The sequence below is a fragment of the Coregonus lavaretus genome, assembly GCF_964263955.1.
Source record: "Coregonus lavaretus genome assembly, chromosome: 27".
In the NCBI taxonomy this organism is placed as follows: domain Eukaryota; kingdom Metazoa; phylum Chordata; class Actinopteri; order Salmoniformes; family Salmonidae; genus Coregonus; species Coregonus lavaretus.
This window is the reverse complement of record NC_140014.1, coordinates 40,164,979-40,183,577: the sequence shown is the minus strand read 5'-3', so window position 1 is coordinate 40,183,577 and position 18,599 is coordinate 40,164,979. Positions and strand designations below refer to the sequence as shown.

Below are 18,599 nucleotides of genomic sequence, written 5' to 3'. Positions count from 1 at the left end.
GAACAGTTGATGTTGAGATGTGTCTGTTACTTGAACTCTGTAAAGCATATATTTGGGCTGCAATCTGCGGAGCAGTTAACTCGACTGAAGTTATCCTCTGCAGCAGAGGTAACTCTGGGTCTTTCTTTCCTGTGGTGGTCCTCATGAGAGCCAGTTTCATCATAGCGCTTGATGGTTTTTGCGACTGCACTTGAAGAAACTTTCAAAGTTCTTCAGATTTTCCGGATTGACTGACCTTCATGTCTTAAAGTAATGATGGACTGTCGTTTCTCTTTGCTTATTTGAGCTGTTCTTGCCATAATATGGACTTAGTCTTTTACCAAATAGGGCTATCTTCTGAATACCACCCCTACCTTGTCACAACACAACTGATTGGCTCAAACGCATTAAGAAGGAAATAAATACCACAAATTAACTTTTAACAAGGCACACCTGTTAATTGAAATGCATTCCAGGTGACTACCTCATGAAGCTGGTTGAGAGAATGCCAAGAGTGTCAAAGCTGTCATCAAGGCAATGGGTGGCTACTTTAAAGAATCTCAAATATAAAATATATTTTGATTTGTGTAACACTTTTTTGGTTACTACATGATTCCATATGTGCTATTTCATTATTCTACAATGTAGAAAATAGTTAAAATAAAGAAAAATCCTTGAATGAGTAGGTGTGTCCAGACTTTTGACTGGTACTGTATATATATTTTTTGGGGGGGATTTAGGAAATTCTCCAGCGACCCCAATTTTATATCAGGAAACCCCTGGTTTGGGAACCGCTGCCTTAACCATTCCTTCTCCAGACATCAATCACTGGAAAACTGAACGTTGCTGAATTTCTACGTCTATGGAGAAAAGTTACCATGTACAAGGTAAATGAATTAGCAGGTCTGTGGCAAAACCTGTATTGGGTTATAACTAATGACTTCTTCAGAAGTACAATTTACCTGAAAGTATACTTTTTTTCTTACATTGTCAAGGACATCTTCTTCCGCACAGATGTGGACCGTTCTGGAATGTTGTCATTGAGTGAACTGAGGAACGCAATCATGGCTTCAGGTAACTCCGACTTGACAAACAAACAACAACAAAAAAGATTTTTGGGCCAGTAAAACTTGACATCAGTGCATGATTTACGCGCAAGTCTGAGTTAGGGTAATCAGGTTAGCAGTCAGTCCTTACATTTGAATTAAGCCAAACAGATGGGATAGGCTATACAGTAGAACCAACTAGAGGCCTTCACGGGTCCAAAAAGTTTGACCTGTTCTGAAATGGACCTGGGGCTTTCCCATCCGGACCCGATATATATATATATATTTTTAATATAGAGACCCGTTCCAAACAGACCTAAGGACAACTAGACCCGTTCCGTATAGACCTGGTCGGATCCAGACACGGTCCGATCTGAATGAGGGAAGCAGCAGACATTTCCATTTTTAAGCTACTTTATTAACCAGAGCTGATAAAGTGCCAGGGAAAGGAGGTAGAGAGAGGTGACGCTCTAGCAGGGGCCGTGCTGTGTGTGTAGGCTAATGTGAGTATGAGTGAGTGACACTGGTGCAGGGAGAGAGGGAGAGATAGCAACCAACCAAGCCGACTCGCGCTATAGTAGACTAATAGCTGCCATAGCTAGGTCATTTATCATCCAATATGATTACTAGTACCTGTCTTAACTGCATCAAACCTGGAGAAGCTAGGCTAATTGAGTCTGCACTTTGTCGTCCTACACAGTTACAAACAACAACAACAACTCCATTCAGAATATTAAGTAGCAGCCTACCTGTTGGCTCTTGGTCGTTGTAGCCTATCCTTCTCCTTTAACTTTTAATTCCATCATTTTAATTCCATCTTCCATTGATTATATACAGTTTCTACTAACTTTTGCCACATACGGAGGATCTACGATTGTGGCCTATTGCCTCTTTGATTACTTATGATTGGCCAACAACAAGCTGCAGGCACCACTCTTGTAAAAAGCAAGAGCAGCAGCATAAATTATTCTCTCTCTCTCTCGTGTTCGGATCTGTACGGGTCCTTCCGGACAAGTCAGTTAAAACTACACATACCCATGACATTATATAGAATTCTGGATCCAGACCCTCTCGGGTATCCGGGTACCGGTGGATCCGTGAAGACCTCTAGCTTCAACGGACTCATACTATACACTTATTCAGAACCACGTGTAGTAGGTTTGAAGCCTGTCGTCTCACACAAAAATGTACATTACAGATTCTAGGCACTTAAGGCTGATTATGGTTTTTAAGCTTTTGCTAAGAATGTCTTCCCATAATAATGTTAGGGAGCTTAGATGTTATTTGAGGAAGTTGAATTTTCCTGTGCAGACGAGGTAGACGACATGCAGCTAGCCACATACTGTAATTGGCTCATTCTCTCCAATGATCGGCAAACATGTTTTGGAATATTTTAATTCTGTACAGGCTTCCTTCTTTTTAACTCTGTCAATTAGGTTAGTATTGTGGAGTAACTACAATGTTGTTGATCCATCCTCAGTTTTTCTCCAATCACAGCCACGGTTCAGCAGACTTTTAGCCCTCCATATCTGGCTACGAGACTATTGCGGCTCTGTGGGTGTAACATTTATTGACAATTTTGATACCTTCTGGAAACAAAGCTCATACAGTGGCTTGTGAAAGTATTCACCCCCCTTGGCATTTTTCCTATTTTGTTGCCTTACAACCTGGAATTTAAATATATTTTTTGGGTGTCGTATCATTTGATTTACACAACATGCCTACCAATTTGAAGATGCAAAATATTTTTGGGGGTGAAACAAACAAGAAATAAGACAAATAAAACAGAAAACTTGAGCGTGCATAACTATTCAACCCCACCAAAGTCAATATTTTGTAGAGCCACCTTTTGCAGCAATTACAGCTGCAAGTCTCTTGGGGTATGTCTCTATAAGCTTGGCACATCTTCAAGGCAAAACCGCTCCAGCTCCTTCAAGTTGGATGGGTTCCGCTGGTGTACAGCAATCTTTAAGTCATACCACAGATTCTCAATTGGATTGAGGTCTGGGCTTTGACTAGGCCATTCCAAGACATTTAAATGTTTCCCCTTAAACCACTTGAGTGTTGCTTTAGCAGTATGCTTAGGGTCGTTGTCCTGCTGAAAGGTGAACCTCCGTCCCAGTCTCAAATCTCTGGAAGACTGAAACATGTTTCCCTCAAGAATTTCCCTGTATTTAGCATCCATCATTCCTTCAATTCTAACCAGTTTCCCAGTCCCTGCCGATTAAAAACATCCCCACAGCATGATGCTGCCACCACCATGCTTCACTGTGAGGATGGTGTTCTAGGGGTGTTGAGAGGTGTTGGGTTTGCGCCAGACACAGTGTTTTCCTTGATGACCAAAAAGCTCAATTTTAGTCTCATCTGACCAGAGTACCTTCTTCCATATGTTTGGGGAGTCTCCTACATGCCTTTTGGCGAACACCAAACGTGTTTGCTTATTTCTTTCTTTAAGAAATGGCTTTTTTCTGGCCACTCTTCCGTAAAGCCCAGCTCTGTGGAGTGTACATTTTCAAGTGGTCCTATGGACAGATACTCCAATCTCCGCTGTGGAGCTTTGCAGCTCCTTCAGGGTTATCTTTGATCTCTTTGTTGCCTCTCTGATTAATGCCCTCCTTGCCTGGTCCATGAGTTTTGGTGGGCGGCCCTCTCTTAGCAGGTTTGTTGTGGTGCCATATTCTTTCAATTTTTTAATAATGGATTTAATGGTGCTCCATGGGATGTTCAAAGTTTCTGATATTTCTTTATAACTCAACCCTGATCTGTACTTCTCCACAACTTTGTCCCTGACTTGTTTGGAGAGCTCCTTGGTCTTCATGGTGCCGCTTGCTTGGTGGTGCCCCTTGCTTAGTGGTGTTGCAGACTCTGGGGCCTTTCAGAACAGGTGTGTATATATATATTGAGATCATGTGACAGATCATGTGACACTTAGATTGCACACAGGTGGACTTTATTTTACTAATTATGTGACTTCAGAAGGTAATTGGTTGCACCAAATCTTATTTAGGGGCTTCATAGCAAAGGGGGTGAATACATATGCACGCACCACTTTTCCGTTATTAATATTTTTGAATTTCTTAAAACAAGTTTTTTTTTTCATTTCACTCATGTTAAATACTGTTGAAGTAATATGGCTAAAGGTTCACCTGCCTCAATGTCACACTCTGGTTCTAGGACTTTTTGTGCTTAGTCAGGGTGTGTAGATTTCCGTGTGTTGTGTACTGTGGGTAGTGTCTAGGTGTTCGCGTTCTATGTTTGGTCAGTGACTCCCAATCGGAGGTAACGAGTGTCAGCTGTCGGCTCGTTATCTCTGATTGGGAGCCATATTTAAATGTCTGTGTTCACCTTGTGGTTGTGGGTTTTTGTTCTATGTTCAGTCGGTGTACTGAGGACGTTACGGATCGTGTTTTGTTTTGTCGTTATTTCAACATTAAAGTCATCATGTTCACTCCCAACGCTGCGCTTTGGTCCTACTTTATTGGCGATCGTGACAGAAAAACCCACCACAACGAGACCAAGCAGCAGTTGGATAAAGAGTGGTGGAGCCAGAAGAGCGAAGGTTGGGAGAGGACTATGGAGGTCTGGTCCACCGAGAGGAGAGACCCCCAGAAAATTTTTAGGGGGGGGCTCACGACATCGGGGCAGAAGCTGTACGGCCCGGAGGAGTGCAAGAGGTTGGCAGAGATGGCCGCCAGTTTAAGGGGGCCACTGGTTACGAAGGGGATGGAAAGTGTGGAGGCACGGCGAGAGGTACTGGGGGGTGTTTCCAGTCCGGTCCGGCCCGTTCCTGATCCCCGTGTAGGGCCAGGGGTGTGTGTCCCCAGTGCGGTTCTGTCTGTTCCTGCTCAACGCACCAAGCCTACGGGGTGCGTCGCCAGCCCAGCTCGGCCTGTTCCTGCGCCCCGCACCAAGTCTGTGGTGCGTTTCGCCAGCCCAGCCCGGCCTGTCCCTGCTCAACGCACCGAGCCTACGGGGTGCGTCGTCAGCCCTGTCCAGCCAGAGCCTTCCGCCAGACAGGATCAGCCAGAGCCTTCCGCCAGCCATGAGCAGCCAGATCCTTCCGCCAGCCATGAGCAGCCAGATCCGTCAGCCAGCCATGAGCAGCCAGATCCGTCAGCCATCCATGAGCAGCCAGATCCGTCAGCCAGCCATGAGCAGCCAGATCCGTCAGCCAGCCATGAGCCGTCCAGCCAGGATCCGCCAGAGCCGTCCAGCCAGGATCCGCCAGAGCCGTCCAGCCAGGATCCGCCAGAGCCGTCCAGCCGGGATCCGCCAGAGCCTTCCAGCCGGGATCCGCCAGAGCCTTCCAGCCGGGATCCGCCAGAGCCGTCCAGCCAGGATCCGCCAGAGCCGTCCAGCCGGGATCCGCCAGAGCCGTCCAGCCGGGATCCGCCAGAGCCGTCCAGCCGGGATCCGCCAGAGCCGTCCAGCCGGGATCCGCCAGAGCCGTCCAGCCTGGATCCGCCAGAGCCGTCCAGCCAGGATCCGCCAGAGCCGTCCAGCCGGGATCCGCCAGAGCCGGAGCCGCCGCCGAGGAGGAATGCCCACCCAGCCCTCTCCTGTTTGCTTGTAGTTAGGCGCGGTCGCAGTCCGCGCCTTTGGGGGGGGGTACTGTCACACTCTGGTTCTAGGACTTTTTGTGTTTAGTCAGGGTGTGTAGATTTCCGTGTGTTGTGTACTGTGGGTAGTGTCTAGGTGTTCGCGTTCTATGTTTGGTCAGTGACTCCCAATCGGAGGTAACGAGTGTCAGCTGTCGGCTCGTTATCTCTGATTGGGAGCCATATTTAAATGTCTGTGTTCACCTTGTGGTTGTGGGTTTTTGTTCTATGTTCAGTCGGTGTACTGAGGACGTTACGGATCGTGTTTTGTTTTGTCGTTATTTCAACATTAAAGTCATCATGTTCACTCCCAACGCTGCGCTTTGGTCCTACTTTATTGGCGATCGTGACACTCAACTAAAGCCCATTCTGGTGGGAAGCTGCTATAGACCACCAAGTGCTAACAGTCAGTATCTGGATAACATGTGTGAAATCCTTGATAATATATGTGATATCAATAGAGAGGTATACTTTCTGGGTGATTTAAATATTGACTGGCTTTCATCAGGCTGCCCACTCAAGAGAAAGCTTCAAACTGTAACTAGTGCCTTCAACCTGGTTCAGGTTATCAATCAACCTACCAGGGTAGTTACAAACAGTACAGGATTGAAATAATCAATGTGTATTGATCACATCTTTACTAATGCTGCAGAAATGTGTTTGAAAGCGGTATCCAAATTCATCGGATGTAGTGATCACAATATAGTAGCCATATCTAGGAAAACCAAAGTTCCAAAGGCTGGGCCTAATATTGTGTATAAGAGGTCATACAATACGTTTTGTAGTGATTCCTATGTTGTTGATGTAAAGAATATTTGTTGGTTCGTGGTGTGTAATGACGAGCAACCAGACGCTGCACTTGACACATTTATGAAATTGCTTACCCCAGTTACTAATAAGCATGCACCCATTAAGAAATTGACTGTAAAAACGGTTAAATCCCCATGGCTTGATGAGGAATTGAACAATTGTATGGTTGAGAGGGATGAGGCAAAAGAGATGGCAAATAGGTCTGGCTGTACAACCGATTGGCAAACGTACTGCAAATTGAGAAATCATGTGACTAAACTGAATAAAAAGAAGAAGAAACTACACTATGAAACAAAGATAAATGACATAAAGAATGATAGTAAAAAGCTTTGGAGCACCTTAAATGAAATTTTGGGCAAAAAGACAAACTCCGCTCCATCATTCATTGAATCAGATGGCTCATTCATCACAAAACCCATTGATATTGCCAACCACTTTAATTATTTATTCATTGGCAAGATTAGCAAACTTAGACATGACATGCCGGCAACAGACTCTGACACTACACATCCAAGTGAGTCTGACCAAATTATGAAAGTCAAGCAATGTAACTTTGAATTCCTTAATGTGAGTGTGGAAGAGGTAAAACAAGTATTATTGTCGATCAACAATGACACGCCACCGCGGTCTGACAACTTGGATGGAAAATTACTGAGGATAATAGCGGACGATATTTGCCATATCTAAGTGTGTGCCCTCAGGCCTGGAGGGAAGCAGAAGTTATTCCCCTACCTAAGAATAGTAAAGCCCTCTTAACTGGCTCAAATAGCCGACCAATCAGCCTGTTACCAACCCTTAATAAACTTTTGGAAAACATTTAGTTTGACCAGATAAAATGCTATTTTACAGTAAACAATTTGACAACAGACTTTCATCACACTTATAGGGAAGGACATTCAACAAGCACAGCACTTACACAAATGACTGATGATTGGCTGAGCGAAATTGATGATAAAAAGATTCCGGGGGCTGTTTTGTTAGACTTCAGTGCGGCTTTTGACATTATCGATCATAGTCTGTTGCTGGAAAAAAACTATGTGTTATGGCTTTACACCCCCTGCTATATTGTGGATAAAGAGTTCCCTGCCTAAATGAACACAGAGGGTGTTTAATGGAAACCTCTCCAACAAAATCCAGGTAGAATCAGGAATTCCCCAGGGCAGCTGTCTAGGCCCCTTCCTTTTTTCAATCTTTACTAACGGCATGCCACTGGCTTTGAGTAAAGCCAGTGTGTCTATGTATGCGGATGACTCAACACTATACACGTCAGCCACCACAGTGACTGAAATGAAAGCAACACTTAACAAAGAGTTGCAGTTAGTTTCCGAATGGGTGGCAAGGAATAAGTTAGTCCTAAATATTTCTAAAACTAAAAGCATTGTATTTGGGACAAATCATTCACTAAACCCTAAACCTCAACTAAATATTGTAATCAATAATGTGGAAATTGAGTGAGTTGAGGTGACTAAACTGCTTGGAGTAACCCTGGATTGTACACTGTCATGGTCAAAACATATTTATACAACAGTAGCTAGGATGGGGAGAAGTCTGTCTATAATAAAGCGCTGCTCTGCATTCTTAACAGCACTATCAACAAGGCAGGTCCTACAGGCCCTAGTTTTGTCGCACCTGGACTACTGTTCAGTCGTGTGGTCAGGTACCACAAAGACGGACTTGCAATTAGTTCAGAACAGGGCAGCATGGCTGGCACTTGGATGTACACAGAGAGCTAACATTAATAATATGCATGTCAATCTCTCCTGGTTCAAAGTGGAGGAGAGATTGACTTCATCACTACTTGTATTTGTGAGAGGTATTGACATGTTGAATGCACCGAGCTGTCTGTTTGAACTACTGACACACAGCTCGGACACCCCATGCATACCCCACATGACATGCCACCAGAGGTCTCTTTACAGTCCCCAAGTCCAGAACAGACTATGGGAGGCACACAGTACTACATAGAGCCATGACTACATGGAACTCTATTCCACATCAAGTAACTCATGCCAGCAGTAAAATTAAATTTAAAAAACAGATACAAATACACATTATGGAACAGCGGGGACTGTGAAGCAACACAAACATAGACACATGCATACAAACACACGATAACATACACACTATACACACGTACACATGGATTTTGTACTGTAGCTATGTGGTAGTAGAGTAGAGGCCTGAGGGCACACACTTATTATGTTGTGACATCTGTCATCTTGTTTTTAAAATGTATAATGTTGTGGAAAATAACAACTATACTTTATTACAAATAAGGTCTTACAGAGTTTTCGTTGCATCAAGAAATGACTTTATTAAAGTTTCAACAAAGCCGATACCGGTCTGCAGAGTGGCACACCCCCTTACGGTCTCCCACCAACTTATATAGTCATCTTCCGTTTTCCCGCTCTTTTATTGCTCCGCCCACTTCCTTTGTCTCTGAGAGCGGCTAAACTAAACTTTCATTAAGTTCAGAGTACTACAATCAATCAATCCTTATCTTGCAAAAACACTCATGTTTAGTTTAAACTCAGTTCAACCCTGGCTCTTTTCACTGTGTTTGAAGACAAAAACAAACGGCCCAAGCCAGTTTCAGTCTTTGATATGACAAGACAACCATGGATCTAAGTAAGAGCAAGCAATCTGACCCTAGGGCAGGTTCCCTCTCTACTCACCCACACAGTGAAATTAAATGACCCAATACAATTCTTGGCCCAGTAACAAATAATTCTAACTTTATGCTCTTGATTAACCCAGTTCTACCTCATAGTCCATTAAACTCTACAGTTCATTAATAATAATTCACCACAATAACTGCCTGAATTTTGCTGGACCCCAGGAAGAGTAGTTCAAATCAAATCAAATCAAATTTTATTTGCCAAATGCGCCGAATACAAGAGGTGTAGACATTACCGTGAAATGCTTACTTACAGCCCTTAACCAACAATGCATTTAATTTTTAATAAAACAACAACAACAAAAAAGTGTTGAGAAAAAAAGAGCAGAAGTGAAATAAAATAACAGTAGGGAGGCTATATACAGGGGGGTACCGGTGCAGAGTCAATGTGCGGGGGCACCGGCTAGTTGAGGTAGTTGAGGTAATATGTACATGTGGGTAGAGTTAAAATGACTATGCATAAATAATTAACATAGTAGCAGCAGCGTAAAAAGATGGGGTGGGGGTGGGGGGGCAGTGCAAATAGTCCAGGTAGCCATGATTAGCTGTTCAGGAGTCTTATGGCTTGGGGGTAGAAGCTGTTGAGAAGCCTTTGAACCTAGACTTGGCGCTCCGGTACCGCTTGCCGTGCGGTACCGTAGCAGAGAGAACAGTCTATGACTAGGGTGGCTGAAGTCTTTGACAATTCTGAGGGCCTTCCTCTGACACCGCCTGGTATAGAGGTCCTGGATGGCAGGAAGCTTGGCCCCAGTGATGTACTGGGCCGTACGCACTACCCTCTGTAGTGCCTTGCGGTCGGAGGCCGAGCAGTTGCCATACCAGGCTGTGATGCAACCAGTCAGGATGCTCTCGATGGTGCAGCTGTATAACTTTTTGAATATCTGAGGACCCATGCCAAATCTTTTCAGTCTCCTGAGGGGGAATAGGCTTTGTCGTGCCCTCTTCACGACTGTCTTGGTGTGTTTTGACCATGATAGTTTGTTGGTGATGTGGACACCAAGGAACTTGAAGCTCTCAACCTGTTCCACTACAGCCCCGTCGATGAGAATGGTGGTCTGCTTGAAACATGTTGGTATTACAGACTCAGTCAGGGACATGTTGAAAATGTCGGTGAAGAACCTTGCCAGTTGGTCAGCACATGCTCGGAGTACATGTCCTGGTAATCCGTCTGGCCCTGCGGCCTTGTGAATGTTGACCTGCTTAAAAGTCTTACTCACATCGGCTACGGAGAGCGTGATCACATAGTAATCCGGAACAGCTGGTGCTCTCATGCATGCTTCCGTGTTGCTTGCCTTGAAGCGAGCATAGAAGTGGTTTAGCTCGTCTGGTAGGCTTGTGTCACTGGGCAGCTCGCGGCTGTGCTTCCCTTTGTAGTCTGTAATAGTTTTCAAGCCCTGCCACATCCGATGAGCGTCAGAGCCAGTGTAGTACGATTCAATCTTAGTCCTGTATTGACTCTTTGCCTGTTTGATGGTTCGTCTGAGGGCATAGCGGGATTTCTTATAAGCGTCCGGGTTAGAGATCCGCTCCTTGAAAGCGGCAGCTCTAGCCTTTAGCTCAGTGCGGATGTTGCCTGTAATCCATGGCTTCTGGTTGGGGTATGTACGTACGGTCACTGTGGGGACGACGTCATCAATGCACTTATTGATGAAGCCAGTGACTGATGTGGTGTACTCCTCAATGCTATCCGAAGAATCCCGGAACATGTTCCAGTCTGTACTAGCAAAACAGTCTTGTAGCTTAGCATCTGCGTCATCTGACCACTTTTTTATTAACCGAGTCACTGGTGCTTCCTGCTTTCGTTTTTGCTTATAAGCAGGAATCAGGAGGATAGAGTTATGGTCAGATTTGCCAAATGGAGGGCGAGGGAGAGCTTTGTATGCATCTCTGTGTGTGGAGTAAAGGTGGTCTAGAGTTTTTTTTCCCTCTGGGTTGCACATTTCACATGCTGGTAGAAATGAGGTAGAACAGATTTAAGTTTCCCTGCATTAAAGTCCCCAGCCACTAGGAGCGCTGCCTCTGGATGAGCGTTTTCCTGTTTAGTTATGGCCTTATACAGCTCATTGAGTGCAATCTTAGTTGCTGCCTTGGCAGCAGCTAATGGGGATCCATAATAAATACAAATACAACATGTGTCTTTTTACGGAGGCTAGTTTGTTCTTTGAACCCCCCACACTTGTGGCATTTAATTAAATAAGTTGCCTCATTCCTGTCACAACACCCATCATAATATCACTCACTGCAGATACCTCTACTATTAGGGTACGACTAAACATTAGGCCATTTACATGATAGCTGATGCGTAATACGTCTTACACAGTGAACTAAAGGTGTGAGATGTGAACCCAGTCTGCCTCTCCTCTCCTCTTCAGGGATCAGGGTGGGTGATGACATGCTAAACCTGATGGCTCTGCGCTACGGTGGATGTTCTGGAAACATCAGCCTGGAGAGTTTCATCAGCCTAGTCCTACGCATGGACTGCATGACCAGTAAGTCCACATCTGAATAGTTCACAATACATCTTTGCACACGAGACACATTCCTCATTATAGCTGTCATGGCACTCACAGGATGATCCTAGTTAGTTTGCTAGATCAGGGTTTCCAAAACTCGGTCCTGCCCCCCCCCTGTCACGGTTCAGACAGACGACCAGAGGACCACAATTGCGTCACACCAGAAAGTTTATTAAAACTTAAGGGAAAAGGGAAGTAGGGAGTGAATGAAGGCTCCAGGGGTAACAGGGATCCCGTCCAATGTGCTGGGTCTGTGCCCCCCCCAGTGGCAGCGATGCGTCCTATGAAGCCGGTGGTGGGTGGTCCAGAAGTCCTGGGGGGGGGAGACACAGACACAACAGGGCGGAATGAAACAAGGCAGCAGTACAGTTCAAGGGAAATCCAAAATACGTAGTAGCAAGGCAGAAGGCTGGTCAGAGTTACCGGGATTGAAGAGTAGTCAGGAGTCGTAATGGCAGAAGCAGGTCTGGATCTCCTGGGGCAGAAGAGTATCCAAAAATCAGGCAGGTCCGGGGTCACAAAACCAGGGTGAGCCAGAAGCGCGAGCAAACAGGTTCCGGGTGTGAGCTTTGCAGACGATCTGACACCGGAGAGCTGAAAGACAGGGCCTTAAATACTGGGAGAGGTAGTGGGTAATGCAGCGCAGCTGGCAGAGTAATTAGAGCAGAGCAGAGCAGGGACAGGTGGAGCTAGTTAGGCTGAGTAGAGAGAGTGGTGAGCAGAGTGGAAGAAAATTAAGGTGGTAACCCGGTGGAGTGAGAGGCTCATGACAGAACCCCCCCCCCAAGGGACGGCCCCAGAAGTCCCAAGAGCAACACCACGCCGGGCGGGAGGAGGGGAGCCGGAGGAGGGCTAGAACTCCTCCGAACGGTCCGAGTGAACGTCCTCATCCTCGGAGGAAGCCGGAGGGCCGTGGTCGGGAGATGGGACAGGTCCCGAGACAGGATCAGGCACAGGACAGGAAGCCGAGCGGGCAGGACGGTTAGGGACCCCTCTGGGGCGGCCCCTACGGATTGCAGGTTGATCAGGATGCCGTTGGTGGAAAGCGGTGATGAGAGTCCTATCCACAATCCGACTAGCTGGCACCCAGGTCCTTTCCTCAGGTCCATAGCCCTCCCAGTCAATGAGGTACTGGAGACCCCTACCCCTCCGTCTGGACCGAAGCAGGCGGCGGACGGTGTAAACCAGACCACCATCGACGAGCCGTGGAGGAGGAGGACAAGGCGCAGCAGGGACCAGCGGACTCTCATGGATGGGCTTAATCTTAGACACATGGAAAGTGGGGTGCACCCTCAGGGAATTAGGCAGTTGGAGCCGGACAGCAGTTGGGCTAATCACTCTTATGATAGGGAATGGGCCAATGAACCGAGGTGCCAGCTTCTGCGACTCCACCCTGAGTGGCAGGTTCCTCGATGACAACCACACCCTTTGACCAACATGGTAGGTGGGAGCAGGAATTCTCCGACGGTTGGCCCCGGTAGTGTAGCTGGCAACGGATCTGAGGAGTGTGGCTCGGGCTTGTGACCAGGTGCGGCGACATCGACGGGCAAAAGCAAGTGCAGATGGGCAAGTAACCTCCTCTTCCTGGCTGGCAAATAGAGGAGGCTGGTATCCATAAACACATTGGAAAGGGGACATACCGATGGCAGAGCAGGTCAGAGAATTGTGTGCGTACTCCACCCATGTCAATTGCTGCGACCAGGAGTGGGGGTTGCGTGAAGTCATGCATCGCAGTGCCTTCTCGAGCTCCTGATTAGCCCGCTCTGACTGCCCATTGGATTGGGGATGGAATCCGGAAGTCAGACTGACTGTGGCTCCCAGCAGGTGACAGAACTCCTTCCAAAAAGCGGAGGAGAATTGTGGACCACGGTCAGAAACTACATCCTTAGGCAGTCCGTGGATCCGGAAGACGTGTTCCAGGACCACCTGGGCGGTCTCCTTGGCGGTTGGGAGCTTGGGGAGGGGAATGAAGTGTGCCATCTTGCTGAAACGGTCAACAATGGTGAGAATGACGGTCATGCCACTTGAAGGGGGCAGCCCCGTGACAAAGTCAAGGGCGATGTGAGACCAGGGACGTCTGGGCACAGGCAGGGGCTGCAGCAATCCGGCTGGGGGCTGGCAGGACGACTTGTGTTGGTTGCAGATGGGGCAGGCTTGGACGAATTCCCGTACATCCCTTCTCAGAGAGGGCCACCAGAACCTCTGGGCGAGCAGGTTGTAAGTGCGGGTGGAGCCAGGGTGACAAGCTAGGCGGGAGTCATGTCCCCACTGAACGACCTGGGACCTCAGGTCTTCGGGGACAAAAAGGCGGTCAGCTGGGCAAGTGCTGGGACCTGGCTGGTTACGGAGAGCCTCCAGCACCTGTTCCTCAACAGCCCAGGTCAGAGCTGCAACGATGCAGGGACTTGGCAGAATCGACACAGGGTCCTTGGAGGGGGTGTCATCCTTCTGGAATTGACGGGAGAGGGCGTCTGGCTTGGTGTTGCGTGATCCAGGCCGGTATGACAGAGTGAAATTAAACCTGGTGAAGAACAGGGCCCAGCGGGACTGCCTGGAGTTCAACCGTTTGGCCGTGCGGATGTACTCCAAGTTCTTATGATCGGTCCAAACGAGAAATGGAATGGTGGACCCCTCCAGCCAGTGACGCCACTCCTCCAAGGCAAGCTTCACAGCCAGCAGCTCACGGTTCCCTATGTCGTAATTGCACTCAGAGGGGGACAACCGACGTGAGAAAAAGGCACAGGGATGGAGCTTCCTATCCTCCGCAGCCCACTGAGAAATCACAGCACCAACTCCCACATCCGAGGCGTCCACCTCCACAATGAATTGCCGGTCCACATCAGGCATCTGGAGGATGGGAGCGGAGGTGAACCTCACCTTGAGGGTACTGAAGGCTTTGTCGGCTGCTGGGGTCCAGGTGAAGGGTTGCTTGGTGCTGGTTAGAGCAGTGAGAGGGGCAGCAACGGTACTGTAGTTCCGGATAAACTTTCTGTAGAAGTTAGCAAACCCCAGAAACTGTTGCAGCTTCTTTCTGTTCTCCGGAACTGGCCATGAAGTGACTGCTGATACTTTGGCAGGATCCATTTGGATACTTCCCTCTGCCACTATGTACCCCAGGAAGGCCACTGTCTTGACGTGAAACTCACATTTCTCTGCCTTGGCGTAGAGGGAATTCTCCAGAAGACGATGAAGGACTTGCTGGACATGGCGGGTGTGTTCAGACAGGTTTCTGGAGTAGATTAGGATGTCATCCAGGTAAACGAAGACAAACTTGTTTAACATGTCCCGCAGTACATCATTCACTAGAGCCTGGAACACAGCAGGAGCATTGGTGAGGCCAAAAGGCATAACCAGATACTCGTAGTGGCCTGTTGGTGTATTGAATGCGGTTTTCCATTCATCTCCCTCCCGGATCCGCACTAGGTGGTAAGCGTTTCTGAGATCCAACTTGGTAAAAACAGTGGCTCCCTGGAGCAACTCAAAAGCAGAGGTGAGCAGAGGCAGAGGGTAACGGTTTTTCACTGTGATGTCGTTGAGTCCCCTGTAGTCGATGCAGGGGCGAAGAGATCCGTCCTTCTTCCCCACAAAGAAGAAGCCAGCACCAGCAGGAGATGAAGATGAACGGATTAATCCTGCGGACAGAGAGCCATTGATGTAGTCCTCCATGGACTTTCTTTCAGGAGCAGACAATGAATAAAGACGACCCTTTGGAGGGGCTGTTCCAGGGAGGAGGTCGATGGCACAGTCGTACGGTCGGTGAGGGGGCAGAGATGTGGCTCTTGCTTTGTTAAACACCTCTCTGAGACCATGGTAGCATTCTGGGACATTGGAGAGGTCAGGAGCGGAGTTAGTAGGTACTGGCCGAGGGGGTAGTGCGGCAGCAAGCAGGCAGGTTCGGTGGCAGTCCTCTCCCCACTCCCTGATCACCCCGGTCACCCAGTCGAGCTGAGGGTTGTGCCGGCGGAGCCATGGGTAACCCAGGATGAGGGGTTGGCCTGGAGAGGGGAGCAGGTGAAACTGGATAGTTTCTTGATGGTTTCCGGACAGACCCATCGAGACCGGGGCCGTGACATGAGTGACCGATCCGAGTAAGTGTCCGTCCAGTGCCCGGGCAGGAATAGGAGGTGTCAAACGGAGGTTCTCCAGTCCCAGTTGGCGTGCCAGCTTGATGTCCATTATGTTGGCTTCGGCGCCAGAATCCACCAGAGCAGCCAGGGTGTGAGTTGAGTCAGAGAGGCGGAGGTGAACTTGCAGCAGGGGTTTGCGGTCGGAGGACTGGATGGTCATTGAACTCAACCGGACTCCCCCTATGCCCGGTGAGCTTCGGCCCTTTAAAGGGCAGGTTACCACACGATGTCCATCACCTCCACAATAGAGGCAGAGGTTTGAGGTGAAGCGGCGCTGGCGCTCTGCAGGAGTGAGAGAGGCTCGCCCAATCTCCATAGGCTCAGACTGATCAAACTGACCTGGGTGAGTGGCAGTAGATGACAGGAGCCCAGTCGGATCTCTCCGAATGCCGGTAGTAGGTGGACCTTGGCGCCCCCTCTCACGACGACGGGTCTGTATCCTTCTGTCGATCCTGACAGTCAGTGCGATGGCTTCATCAAGAGTGGAAGGCAGTTCATGGGAGACCAACTCGTCCTTGATATAGTCAGCCAAACTATGGAAGAACGCGTCCACCAACGATGGTGTGTTCCAAGAACTTCGTCTAGCCAGGGTTCGGAAGTCGATGGAATGGTCTGCGACTGTACGTCTGCCTTGTCGAATACTGAACAGTTCACGAGACGCCTCTGCGGTTGGTGAATCCAGGTCAAACACCTTCAGCATCTCCTCAGCAAACAGGTCGAAGGTTGCACATGCGGGGGTTTGACGTTCGAACTCTGCTGTTCCCCAGAGTCGAGCTCGGCCCGTCAGGTGAGTGATGGCATACCCAACTTTAGCCCCCTCCGTGGCGAAGGTCCTTGGCTGCAAGGAGAACTGAAGTCGGCAGCTAGTCAGGAATGGCCGGACCTGGGTTGAGTCGCCGTTGAACCGCTCGGGGTTTCCAATCTTGGGTTCCGGAGCAGCGGCTGCAATGACCGGGGCAGGTAACTCGGGGGCAGGGCTGGTGGGCAGACTGGCTGGGGTAAGGTTGGTGAGGAGTTGAATGATCATGGCGAGTTGTTGTTGCTGCTGCTGGAACTGCTGCTCATGCTCATCGGTTTCCATGTCGGGGAAAGTGTGCGCTGAGTCCATAATGGTCAGATCGTACTGTCACGGTTCAGACAGACGACCAGAGGACCACAATTGCGTCACACCAGAAAGTTTATTAAAACTTAAGGGAAAAGGGAAGTAGGGAGTGAATGAAGGCTCCAGGGGTAACAGGGATCCCGTCCAATGTGCTGGGTCTGTGCCCCCCCCAGTGGCAGCGATGCGTCCTATGAAGCCGGTGGTGGGTGGTCCAGAAGTCCTGGGGGGGGGAGACACAGACACAACAGGGCGGAATGAAACAAGGCAGCAGTACAGTTCAAGGGAAATCCAAAATACGTAGTAGCAAGGCAGAAGGCTGGTCAGAGTTACCGGGATTGAAGAGTAGTCAGGAGTCGTAATGGCAGAAGCAGGTCTGGATCTCCTGGGGCAGAAGAGTATCCAAAAATCAGGCAGGTCCGGGGTCACAAAACCAGGGTGAGCCAGAAGCGCGAGCAAACAGGTTCCGGGTGTGAGCTTTGCAGACGATCTGACACCGGAGAGCTGAAAGACAGGGCCTTAAATACTGGGAGAGGTAGTGGGTAATGCAGCGCAGCTGGCAGAGTAATTAGAGCAGAGCAGAGCAGGGACAGGTGGAGCTAGTTAGGCTGAGTAGAGAGAGTGGTGAGCAGAGTGGAAGAAAATTAAGGTGGTAACCCGGTGGAGTGAGAGGCTCATGACACCCCCCCCGGGTGCACGTTTTGGTTTTTGCCATAGCACTACACAGCTGATTCAAATAATCATAGCTTGATAATGAGTTGGTTATTTAAATCAGCTGTGTAGTTCTAGGGCAAAAAACAAAACGGGGGGGCAGGACCGACTTTGGGAAACCCTGTGCTAGATGAGGGTTTGAAGCCATGGCCTTTGTACTGTTTATCTACATTGTAAATAATGTCATTCATGCCCTTCTCAACAGAAATATTCAGACAACTCAATGATGGAGGGGCCATATCTCTTCAAGAGAATGAGGTAATGAACAGTTAATAAATTTACTCATCACCAGGGGATTTCAACTCCAGTCCTGCAGTACTGGGTGTCCAGGCTATCTCTCCAGTCCTGCAGTACTGGGTGTCCAGGCTATCTCTCCAGTCCTGCAGTACTGGGTGTCCAGGCTATCTCTCCAGTCCTGCAGTACTGGGTGTCCAGGCTATCTCTCCAGTCCTGCAGTACTGGGTGTCCAGGCTATCTCTCCAGTCCTGCAGTACTGGGTGTCCAGGCTATCTCTCCAGTCCTGCAGTACTGGGTGTCCAGGCTATCTCTCCTGTCCTGCAGTACTACGTATGCTTTTGCTCCAACCATGCATTAACACACCTGATTCAGTCAATCATGGTCCAGACTGAAGACTATGATTGATTGAAAATTTTAATCAGGCGTGTCAGTGCTGTGCTGGAATGAAGCCTACAAGCCTTGGTTCAATTGGTCTCAATCGCAGCAAACCTTTCCATGATTGTATGTTATGAAACAACATAAAGCTCTGTGTTATTCAAAGGTCACATATGCGTGCAGACAGTATTCATTTCCATTCAATCCAAGATACTTCATCCACATAAACATTGCCATGGCGGTTGCAATTCAATCCAGGCCTAAGTCTTCCTAAAACAGAGATTCAATCAGATCTGATACAGCCATATTTCACCTTAGCAATTCGTTTTGACCTTTGAGTTTATCCAATGTTATGAGCCGGCACACATTTTTAATTGTCTACCTTTAGCTCTCAGACAATAGAGAACAACTGGAGATTTATTGGATT

At 48.3% G+C, this 18,599-nt stretch overlaps 1 protein-coding gene across 1 annotated transcript in view; it reads left to right on the top strand.

Annotated features, from left to right (window-relative positions):
- Positions 1-18,599, top strand: part of LOC311103011 (calpain-1 catalytic subunit-like) — a 39,660-nt gene that overhangs the window by 20,122 nt on the left and 939 nt on the right. Inside the window, exons 18-21 of the mRNA XM_084144505.1 lie at positions 798-866; positions 975-1,053; positions 11,483-11,599; positions 17,766-17,818. Of these exons, the coding sequence (XP_084000631.1) occupies positions 798-866; positions 975-1,053; positions 11,483-11,599; positions 17,766-17,818 (318 nt within the window). The remainder of the gene's footprint in view (positions 1-797; positions 867-974; positions 1,054-11,482; positions 11,600-17,765; positions 17,819-18,599) is intronic.